Source organism: Battus philenor, unplaced genomic scaffold, assembly GCF_028537555.1.
Source record: "Battus philenor isolate CCGP_79_NKW_IND1 unplaced genomic scaffold, ilBatPhil1.0.hap1 SCAF_21, whole genome shotgun sequence".
NCBI lineage: Eukaryota > Metazoa > Arthropoda > Insecta > Lepidoptera > Papilionidae > Battus > Battus philenor.
Genome location: NW_027181684.1, coordinates 8,950,208 through 8,962,243, shown reverse-complemented (window position 1 = coordinate 8,962,243; position 12,036 = coordinate 8,950,208). Strand labels below are relative to the sequence as shown.

Below are 12,036 nucleotides of genomic sequence, written 5' to 3'. Positions count from 1 at the left end.
TATATGCACTCATTATTTAAACACTTATACACCTCGCAATACATTTTTCACCTGACGACGGCTAGCTAACATATGAATAATGGTTACATTTATCTCGACACCTATATGTGAAAAAGAAATACTTGTTTATTTTTATATTTTACGTTCGGATGAAATGCTAAAAATAATTATAAATGAAACAAGTAACTTACATTTATTTCAAATTAATATAATTTTGCTAACTGTCAAAAATATGGAGACGGCCTCAGTAAGTTTCTAATAGTATAAATAACACCATATTCCTTGTTTTCATTTTTATAGAACAACTTGTGCCGAGTTTAGAAGCAGGTATAATTTGTGGCCTTACTCGAACCTACACCTGTCACCCATGAATAAAAATAAGTTTTAACCAATAACGATAAATTTATTACTTTTTAAAAATTATATTGAAATTCATATTTCAATTCATTTGAAGATTTACCCTCGTTAATTTCCTATTTTTATAGTATATGATTGTGAAGAGAAGAAAATAGAGTATAAAACCTGATTCTCTATGATTTAACTGTTTTATATTTGGAAATAGACAATAAACGATTTACTTTATAAAAGTTAAAACCAATTACTTCAGTTAGTTTTTTATCAAGGGTAATGCTGTTTCTGTCATCATTACAACTTCACCGGTTTGAGGTGGCATACCACTAAAAATACTAAGAAAACTTGTGTATGGTTCCAGCCTTTACACTACTTACTTCATATAAATCAGGGTAAATACTCCATGTAGTTACTAGGCGCTAGGGCTTCTTAGGACGGATGTGGGCTTAGGTTGTTACTCAAATCGCAGATAGCATTTCTAGTTAGGTGTTAGAGCCGCACTTAGGTTCAAGTTTCAAGTATTCAAGTCTCGAGGCCTCACTTTAGTTGCTTGAACCAGAGATTTACAGCTCTTTCCCCATAGGCCAATTTTATGATTTAGCTGGTTTCGAAAGATTACTCTGATAACCACATTTCTTTAATATTGCCGAAATTCAACAGAAAATATAAAGATATCTCTAGTAGCTGCATTGAATAAAAAGTTCAAGCAATCTTCCTCGCATACTGAACAAGTATTACGAACGGTGGCGGCGCATGTCAACTCTCGACACATATTGAACATGGAAAATGTCATGGTATAAGTTTATCATACCAAAGTAGACCCCCATCAAGAGAAGAAAAATCTATAATTTTCATTAAGAAAGGTAACCTGTGTGATAGCATTGAAACTATGCTAATTTAGCCACAAAGGTTGTAATGTGTATACAATACCACTTTGAAGTAGCAGTAGTCTTAAAAGATATGATTATTTAATAATTCATGTAGTAAACAAACCTTGTTGAATATATTTTTCACTTTCAAAAATATAAAACACTAAGAGCACCACATACCAAATATTAAAATTTTAAGACAACTAAATTTTTAAATCAAATTTGAGAAAAAGGGTACACAGCATCATTAATTATTAAAAGTAATAAAAAAAATAAAATAAATTAAAATGTTAATTTTTTATTCTTAATTACGTCTGCCACCATAGCCGCCTTGAGTGGCAGGCTGGGTCAACTGAAGACCATTGATATTATTGAAATCAAGCATCTTCAACATCTCCTTTGTGTCAGGATCAACTTCAATGATGTCATGTTCAAGAGCGGAAACTTCTGGAACATAGTTGTCACGTCTTTCACGCTCTTCCTCCTGCAGTTTGATTGAAATACCACGCACCTGTGAGTGTCTAAGACGTCTCATCAAATGAGTAGCAAATCTGAAAGAAAAAGAGTAAATACATTGCATAAACTTTCCAAAATGTAAATATTAAACACATGAATATTACAAGCTTATAATACTGGTAAATTTTAAATTTATAAAATATTTAGAATTTTTTCTCTATATTTTCCTGGCTATAATGATAATATAATTACCATTAATATAACTTTGACAAAACATTAAATTACATCATTTACAATAAACAATATATATATACAGTGATTGATTATAGATATAAAAGTTTTCATGGGAGTGAATGTACAGCTCTTTTGCTGCCAAACAATGACAAAACTGAGTTTTAACAGAATAGTATTATCTTCACATGGTTGGTATAAATGCTTTAAAATTTTATGTATGACTCATTTTTCAGCAACAATCTTTAAAACTTACATTGCTTTCCAACCATCCTACATAAATTGATCACTGAAATTAAAAATTCTATTGAAATGTGACACACCAAAACTTCTGGTAGTAGTCTGCAGGGACAGATAGTAAACAATTATTTTTAATATGTAGTAGTATCTGAATTTCTAATTTGCCTTTACATATTATATTATTTATTACATCTGAAACCATACATGTATGAATTTGGTGTACCATTTAATAATTGACAGCAAGTGAGTTATATCTTCACTCCTTTAATGCATTTACACCTATATTCTATATATATTGTTTATAAATAATGAACATTCGTTATCTTCAATGTCATTGCATTAATCAAATTTATGACTGTTATAATGAATATTGTTAATGTCACACAAATGAAAATTTTACACATATGTATTAAATCAACCAATTAAACATCTAGTCGTGTATGACAGGTGACAACAAATTATTTACTTACCCAGCAATTTTGTTACGAAGGGGTTTCGTTGGTATAATAGCAATGTCTTCGCATATCCTCTTGTTTGTATCAAAATCAAGAGTCAATCTAGTGTAGTATTTCTCAATAATGATCTTCGCCGCCTTCTTCACGGTTTTAGTCCTAACGCGACCCTGTAAATTAAGGTTAAATAATAATACAGTCAATTTAGCACATTTATTTCAAACATGCATCAATTTTAGGTAAATGTCAACTAAATGATTGTAAGATTAAAAAGATATTTAAAGATAAAACAGAAAATGTAATTTACCATTGTGAAAACACAGCAGCCTTCACTTGACAGTTAACAGAAAAGAGGTACTTGTACAGACAAAAAAAGTAAAAGTAACTATTCACAGATATAAAAAAACTGTATATAAAGTGCACAGATACCAAATAAAAGTACAAATTTTGATATTTAATGTTGTTTAATATTATGAAAGGTTTTGTTTTATTTTATTTAGCATGGATGACTTTGAGCAAGTGTCTATTAGCACATTAATAATAGAAGCAAAAAGCCGAATCAAAGAAACTTTATTACTTAAGGTAGCAGTACTTGCTAATAGTAGACCAATAGGTAATCCTATTGCTTATATAGAAAATACTACATATAATTATTAGTATAACAAGGAAGAATAACAAATTATAACAATACGATTTAATGTTTATTACAATGTAATAATAAAAATTGGAATGACAAAATTTCAAATGATATAAAATAATGTACCATAATTCAATCTGTGCGGACAATAAACACAAATAATAAAAATTAATAATTTATTTATTACTTGTTTACGATGTCTTAACCATAAGAGTTATTTAAATCATTAGTACACTTGTGTGTTGTTTCTGATGATATTAATGCTGTTAGCCCTAAGGCTTTTACAGCTTCGTCGGTACACACTTTTGTGTTCTCCTATGACCTTTCTGTTTCTCTTATGAAACAATACAAAAATTTTAATTATTTAAAAAAAAAACAAAGATTACATTAATGCTATAGTATTATGTCCTTTTTTTCAAAATAATTATTAGCTAGCTTCTATATAGTTTCCAATAAGCTTATTTTTATGTGTGTGATATATTGAATTTTACGATTGAAAGTCGTAATGGTTTCATTTTATTAAGTATAACCTTGTATATTGAAAACCAAAAATCATTCAAACCAAGATTGGAGTAGTACATCACAACTGTAAACTAAATAATTATTGCGATAATTCACTAGCTTTATCTCTATCTTATTTTCTCCTAATTTAAATTATAGTTTCTATGTGTTTTAATTCATGTTATTTATTTATAATATGTTTGTTTCACGAGATCTTATAATATAATATTAATAAAAATTTCCTGGAACCAAGCCTTTAATGTTAAAGATGATTTTGTATAGTTGGTAGTATTGAAACGAACCGGTGTAGTCTCATTTCGTTCAATTCAATTTCATTCGTTAATTTTGCCGCCTTGCGTCCGTGTGGCCGGCTCACAGCAGCGAATTTTTTGGCGATTAGTTTATTGCGTATTGTTTGAAATATTTATTTAATTCAATTTAGTCCTGCGTAAATTGTGTTAAATAAAACCATCAAAATGTTTTGGGGTAAGTTTTTCTATAAGCAACCATGTTTTGTTACCACGTGTTTGACTGACTAGTTCTACCATGTCTCTTTATACTTTGAGTTAATCGGTTTGAGTTAAATTATAATAATTTGTTTATGATTTTTAATTGAACGCTAACTTAGATTGTTTAATTCGATTTTTGGTATATACATACAGACATAAGGTTGGGTAGTACGTGAAACATAGTCACCCGCAAAGCACGCTTGTTCCGATAACCAATGATTTATATTTTAGCGACAATGTACTATTTTACTAAAATAAATACAAAATTCGCACGTATTTTAAATTCTACGTGGTATACTGTACAAATAGTTTAGCTTCTTCACTTAGCTAAGATCTTGAATGTCTGCTGATTTAAAGGTGGAATTGATTCTATAACCACCATGTGATGTTATATTTCAGTATTCGTATTAAATATCTTTTTCAAACAATGGATATAACTTCAGATAACACTAAAAAAATAAAACAAAAAATAGTCTATTATTTGGTACTATTCCTTTCTTTTGTAGTAAAATTTTGAGTAAGAATTTCCATGCTGTTTTCAGTTCTGTAAAACAAAATATGTTAAAATATATAACCACTTTAATTTGAATCATTAATTAAATTTCTATGAAATAATTATATGCTTACCTTTTAAACAATATGCTTATGCCAAGTGGAAATCTTTCAGGACTAATTATGGAACCTAACAAAAGGTACACCCAAATGGTGGAGAAGCCTTTCCATATATCACAAGCTGCAATGGATATTTCAACTGGGGATAATGATGCTTGTCAAGTTATGGTGGTAGTTGATGGGAAAAACTTCCTTGTATGCACATTACAGAAAAACAGATGCATTCAAGTTCCTCTAGATCTTTATTTTAAGGTCGGGGACTCTGTTTCTTTTTTGACTAATGGTAAGTATAATATATTTTATAATTAATACACACAAAACACATTTTCATTGATTCATGTTATGTATATAATATTCATGTAATTTGGCTTTCTTTAGAAATTCTCTTGTTATTACCAGTTAAGGTAGTAAGTGTTTGTGACTTTTTAAGGTAAATGCAATGTCCATTTAACTGGATATTTGGATCCTGAGTTTGAAGAAGAGCCTTCTGATGATGAAGAAGAGGCTGAAGAAGAGGAGGAAGAAGAAGTACCAGCACTTGTTCCTGCCAAGAACAAACGTAAACTTGAGAATAATGCAGAGCCCACTGCCAGTAAGAAACCTAAAGTAAGTTGTAAGAAATTTCACTTGTTTAATAATTTCTTTACCAGTTAAATGGTGAACCAGATTCACCATTTGGATACCTTGTCCATCTCGTTCAAGAGGGGCCTGGTATGGTGTTCATGACTGACATTCTACATAGGAGGTTACATAGGTCTTAGTAAAAAAATTTTTCACTTTGACTGACTCATACTAGTCTTCCTACCTATTTTTATAAAGCTAAATCAACAGGTTTTAGAGATTCATCTGCACATACATAACTCTATTGCATACACATTCACTATGAATTTTATTCCTAGTTTTTCTTAGTTTGTTTTGTTTCATTGTATTTAATAAAATTAGTGGTTTGGTGGTATATATATTTATTTCCTAATGAGTTAAATCTAATCTGAAGAAATCACTGCATTTTTTCAGCATGAGTATATTGTTTTTCATATTGTATGTCCAATCAAGAGATACTTTCAGGATAGAATAAGGCTTTGTTTAAAGTTAATGGATATTTTATTCCTTGTGATTTTTTTGTGCATTTGATACTGGCAGACTAATCCCTTCATGTATATTTTCCAAAAATCTATTGTGATGATGCAAGTAGTAACCTCTCTCCAAGATTACCTTACATTTTACAAATGTTTGTATGGGTAATAAGTATAATTTCAGCCGATTTCTATTAAGAAAAGTTGCAAGTTGTATGCCTCCATCGCCTTCCAAAGTCTTTAACATGGTTGTTTGTTCACTTTATGGGTGTAAGATATTTTATGTTGTTTCCATAGTCCTTGCTAGATAACTTTGATTCGGAAGTCATTTCAAAGTATTAATTGTTATTATTATGGTGTGCTATTTAAGGGTCTATGGTATACAAAACTCGTCATTGGTCCACCACGCGTTTTGCGTATCTAGACTAATTGCATGGGAAAAAAATTATTCCACTAGAACTTTTTCTGACACTTTCCTTGGACAGCAAAACTTTATCTAGTGATTTATAATGAAGTACTTATTCTTATTTATGAATTGTCAGGTGAACATGCAAGCATCATGTGTTTGTAGAATGTGCTAAGAAATTAATTAAGAGGGATTCACAGCTGTCAAGTCAATTGCTGTGGGCCCATTTGATGTTGATAACATGCAAACTGTTTTGTTGGTACCCAAGTCAGAAGCTGCTGAATTATTTCGCAGAATCGGTATTATGTATCCACAGTGTTAACTGGTTTAGTGGTGGACTTATATATATCAGTCACTATGGGATTAATATGGGCCTTTATTTTATTTAGGACATGTACTAACTAGAATAAAGGCTCAAATTAAGATTATGAAAAATAATTATGAATAGTGTCATTTGTAAAAGACCTTAGCAAATAAGTTGGTAACTTGTTGGATTTTTTTTTTAAATTGTTATTTAAAATCGAACTGAATTTTTCTTTCACATTTCAAAATAGATTTATTAATGATGTTTATGAACAGATGGATACTTTATATATACAATGTAAGGAATCTTAGCGACGCAAAAATTATTTTTGTGCATAATTTACTTTAATGCAATTGTGAATTAATACTGGAGAATAAGAAGATATGAAGATCATTAGTTAACATTTAATTTAGATAATGTGGAGTGTGTGGTTCAGTGATTTGAATCATGATACAGATGTCGAAATATATATAATACCTGGGTTTTTGACACATCAGATACAAGAGTGTGATATTCGACCAGGTTTGGTTTGGCTGTAGATATTTAGATCATGTTAGTTTTGTGATCACAATCTTTAACTGAATAAAATTTAATTTAAACATTGAAAAATTATATAAAAAAATATAAATGTTTTTGTGTTTTTTTACCAGCAAGATAAAAAGGCAGCCAAAAAAGCAGCAGCTGCTGATGACAGCACTGAATCTGATGAGGAAGTTGATAACCTGCGAAAGTTCCTGGATGGAGAAGACATTGACACTGATGAGAATGATGATTCCTTCAAAGTGAATACATCTACTGAAGGTGTTGACAGGTAATTATTTTCTTGAACAATAATGTAGAGATTAGATTTAATATTTAATCACTGTCACAACTAATTTAAATTCAAATAAATTGTATATAGTGTTTTAAAATGAACTCTTCTTTATTGTAACAATGTTTTGAAAAGTATTGTAAATGTTTGTATCTAAATTATTCACGTTTTAATAAATCTGTATGAATTGTATTGATAATTCAGTGAGGAAGATTCTGATGATGAGGATGAAGAAGAGGAGGAGGGAGAGAATGAAAAATCGAGTTCAGAAGAAGCTGATACTACATTAGACACAAGCAAAGATGACAGCAAGGTAGATGTGTCCAAACTGAGTAAGTCTCAAAAAAGACGACTGAAGAAGAAATTGCAACAGCAAGGCAAGGAACCACAGGTTAATGGTGTTGAAAAGCAGAAGGTAAAACCTCGGTATCTATGTAATTGATATTTAATCTTCAAATCATTTTAACAAAATTGTGGACAATATGAATTCAATTTAGATTTCAAATTCTGGAACATAATTTTCATATTGATTTTTGTTGTAAAACAGAGAATCTTTTTCACAGAAGCCGGAAGCACCACAAAAGGGTGAGAAGAAAAAGGCAGAAGGCAAGAAAGACGCACAGGAACAGAAAGCTGTTGATAAAAAAGAAAAGAAAACTTTGAGTGGTGGAGTTATTATTGAAGACCTAAAAGTAGGCTCTGGAGCCATTGCCAAGCCTGGTAAAGTTGTTACGGTAAGTTATAGTCATAATATTTTTGTTGGGCCTTAAGTCAAAGTCAGAAAAGGAATAGGCTCTCGTTGATGTGGCTTCATTAAGGAAACATTATAAAGCTAAGAATTCCATATTGCTCCAATTAAAGTTTGTAAAGGAAATAAAAAACAATTGTGTATAAAGAACAATTAACATTTTTGGAAAACTATTGCAGTCTGTTTCGATGCTTCTTAATCAAAGTCATTAATTAATTTCCTTTGTGTTATTCAGGTATACTATGAGGGTCGCATGAAGCAGAACAACAAGATGTTTGACAACTGTTTGAAGGGTCCTGGATTCAAGTTCAAGGTTGGCGCTAAAGATGTAATCAGTGGCTGGGATGTTGGTGTAGCTGGTATGAAAGTTGGTGGCAAGAGAAAGATCATTTGCCCTCCGGCAATGGCGTAAGTTGATATTTTAACTTATCTAAAAGTAACAGACTGTGCTAAATGCCCAGATACTTCATTTGTTGATACTAAAAGTTAAGGCAATACTCATACAGCACCTAGAAATTGTGCTAAGTACATACTCTTGTTTACACAATAGGTATGTTTCTTAGAATAGCATGTAAAAAAATTGGTAAAAATCCATCTGATTTAGGTAAGTTTAAGGACATAATCAACAATTAAAAAAAAATCATGTAAGACAAAAAAAATAGATATTTTAAAAAAATCGCGTGTATATTACATAAATATTTCAATGGCAGCATGGAAGACTACCGCAATAAATTTAGCAGTTATTTTTGTCTATTATCATATTTATTTAATTGCTGATAGAACTAAGACACATGCATGTTATATTGCCCGATTGTGTAAAAAATTACACTACTTTTATAGTATAAACCTTTGTGATCAAGTATTTTCAAAGGTTTTTTCAACAGATTCACAGTTAATTTTTTTCTGATAGTCTTCATTTTACCCTATATTATTCCATGCATGTTTTAATTTATATAAAAAATCAATTAATTTTTATTACAAAATTAAGGACAGACAAATTAGCCCACAAATTTTCAAAATTCGACGCCACCACTACATCCCTATTTTTTAAGAAAAGACCTTATATGAGACTTTAGTGTCAGGTTTTGCATGCATACAGAGATATGGAAAAGACTGAAGAATGCATTAGAATACAAAATTAAAATTTTAATGCATACTTTACATCATGGATACATATAATTAAAAAGTATTTTTTTTTTCTAAGAATTCGTGCCACGACAAAAAAAATCTTGTATAAAAGTATATTTATTATTGTTGGTGAACCATGTATAATATACATAGATGACAGTGATTCTTGATCTCCACAATGGACCTACCATTTATAATACTCCTTTGGGAAATTTTCTTATACAAATATCATTTTTTTACAGATATGGGGCTAAAGGATCACCACCAAGCATTCCTCCTAATAGCACTCTAGTGTTTGAAGTTGAATTGAAAAATGTCAAATAAGTTTTCCTCTGTCAAGTAGGTTTACGTGGAATGTTCCAGAACTTTTATGACTGATATGAATGTTGTGTAAATGACGCGATAAGTATGATCTACATTTCTACTGTGCCAATATGAAGTATCTGCATGTTTGATCGGATTAGTCAAAAACCAACAAACAATACCAACATGCAGATACTGCATATTAGTTATTAGCTATACAAAATATATTTTAAACATAAACTGATTTAAAATTAAGTCCTATCAACCTCCAGGATGAAATGTTTTGTTCAAGATTTTAGTAGCATAGTTTATAAAGGGAGTAAACACTGAAATGTTTAATAAAATTTTTGATGAAACTTTTGACCGCTAGAAGCACCTAACCATTATTTCTGATATAAGAATTAGGCAACTAAATATAATTATTCAATACATATGTCATATACAGATAAAAGATAGGATTTTTAAATAGAACTTAATTTTAATTTGCTTAATTATTTTAAGAATTATTCTTGACATGAAACTGTAAAATAAACCTTGAAATAAGCATACCTGTATTGATTTCAGTTAAGTAATGCAGGGTTCATTCAATAAAACAATGTTTTTAAAAAATTCTGTTGATTTTTATTTTAAATACCATAATTTTAAAGTACACCGATCATTGGTTTAGTACATTTGAGTCAACAAAAGTCACTATGGCGGGGAGCTCACTGCAGTTTGACTTCAAGTTCCTGATTTATTGAATTGATAATGCCACTTGCCAAAAGGGGCCTTTAACTAATAAAATTTTCTTGCTTACAATGGACAGTCACTTCTAAAAAAAAGTTCTACCTTTTATAGAGTTAAATCGAGATTAGTCCTCATGCATTCTGATGTGATGTCTTCTCACCAATACCATCTCTAAGTATTGCTGGCAAATTAAATTTGTCTAATTGTTTAAAATTTATAGAACAATTGTTGGAACATGGATATTAAAAAGGGAGCCTTTATTGTGCAAACAACATTTTACCTAATGAGCTTAGCATAAAATGGTATTGGAAACTGACAATGTATGTTAGATATATCATTAAAGATGAATAATTGGATACATATTTCTGGCCAAAAATTAATGGAACTCATATTCAGTCAGTAGTAGGAAGTAAGGTATACATATTCATCCAGCTGGTGCAAATGAGTTTTCCGACAGTTCTTAGTTTATATGTTTATTTGATAAAAATTAAAAAAAAAAGATCTTTTTAGACATTTTCCTAGGCTCCATAAAATATTAACGCGTTTTAATTACTATCGAATAAATTAGGAAACTGTAATGAACAAAAACGAGTAAAACAATCAAAGTGTAATGTTAAGAATTTTTCACAGGAAAGTTGGAAATTAAATGTTCTATTGTGTGTTTATTTCATAAGCGATCATAGATAGCATTCTATTTGAAGGCAGAACACGCCATTAAAGGTGAGCATAATTGATTCCAGTTTAAAAATGACTCTTGTGCCATTTTCTACAAAACAGTACAAAATGACTACAAATGATCTAAAGTGAAAATAGTATGAACATAATATGAATACGTTTTCTAGTGGCCTATAAGTCAACAGTCCAAACTATACAGATTGGTTGTAGATAAATTTATAAAACGGGTAAACGTATCGCTCGTTTGCCAGTTAAAATATAAGTTTTTTTTATACATATCTCCAATCAACCTGTGAAAAGCGCTAGCTGAAGTATCTTACATTAATTTATTTTTTCTATTAAAAATGAACCAAGAACTTCTGGTACTACACAGTCAGACACGGACAGATAAAAAACAGAAATTAATTTTAATTTATAATAATTCGAATTACGTAAACGCTTTTTCCTACTACATATTATCAGTGCAGTCAGTATTTCTTAAAACATGAGTTTGGACAGAATATTATACGTTAATTGACAGTAAGTGAGCTCTCCATTCACGCTCTTAAGGCTTTTCTTGCGTCTATAACCAATTACCTGTATACCAGAGTAATAACATTGGCAACAACTTTGTGAACGTCAGAAGTCAAAATTGAGAAGCGTCAACTATGTTATTGCGACGTTATAAAAGTACAAACTTCTATGTTGCATTTTTAATACCAAGGTCATTTTTAATCAATATATACAGTTACTGGAAATAGGTGTAAAAGATCTGGAGAGACGAAAGTAGAGCTCATGAACTAATATCACCTATTAATCTATGAATGAAACACCCTATTCAAAAACCCGTGGTTCTGGATAATTGATATTACGGATATATTAAACAAATCCATTTTCTAGAAAGAAAATCATAAAAAAACGTTGTTTTAATACAAATTAAGAGCAAAAATACAGTTCAATCATTAATTTATTAGTCATGACATGCTAAAGTTCTTTAATTATATTGCTTGAAAGTCGTAACTGAC

The 12,036-nt window shown here is 30.1% G+C and overlaps 2 protein-coding genes across 2 annotated transcripts; one reads left to right on the top strand and one right to left on the bottom strand.

Moving 5' to 3' along the window:
• Positions 1 to 1,498: 1,498 nt before the first annotated feature.
• On the bottom strand, positions 1,499 to 3,016 carry RpS17 (ribosomal protein S17). Its single transcript, XM_068766398.1, has 3 exons — positions 2,907 to 3,016; positions 2,618 to 2,769; positions 1,499 to 1,771 (listed from the first exon to the last, which is right to left on the bottom strand). Exons 1-3 carry the CDS (start codon positions 2,907 to 2,909, stop codon positions 1,525 to 1,527), a joined length of 402 nt encoding a protein of 133 aa, XP_068622499.1. The 5' UTR covers positions 2,910 to 3,016; the 3' UTR covers positions 1,499 to 1,524.
• A 1,048-nt stretch (positions 3,017 to 4,064) lies between these two features.
• On the top strand, positions 4,065 to 10,180 carry Fkbp39 (FK506-binding protein 39kD). The gene is made up of 8 exons (XM_068766490.1): positions 4,065 to 4,223; positions 4,914 to 5,141; positions 5,289 to 5,464; positions 7,292 to 7,452; positions 7,657 to 7,867; positions 8,016 to 8,186; positions 8,436 to 8,608; positions 9,571 to 10,180. The coding sequence occupies exons 1-8, from the start codon at positions 4,214 to 4,216 to the stop codon at positions 9,650 to 9,652; spliced, it is 1,212 nt and encodes a 403-aa protein (XP_068622591.1). The 5' UTR covers positions 4,065 to 4,213; the 3' UTR covers positions 9,653 to 10,180.
• Positions 10,181 to 12,036: the final 1,856 nt, after the last annotated feature.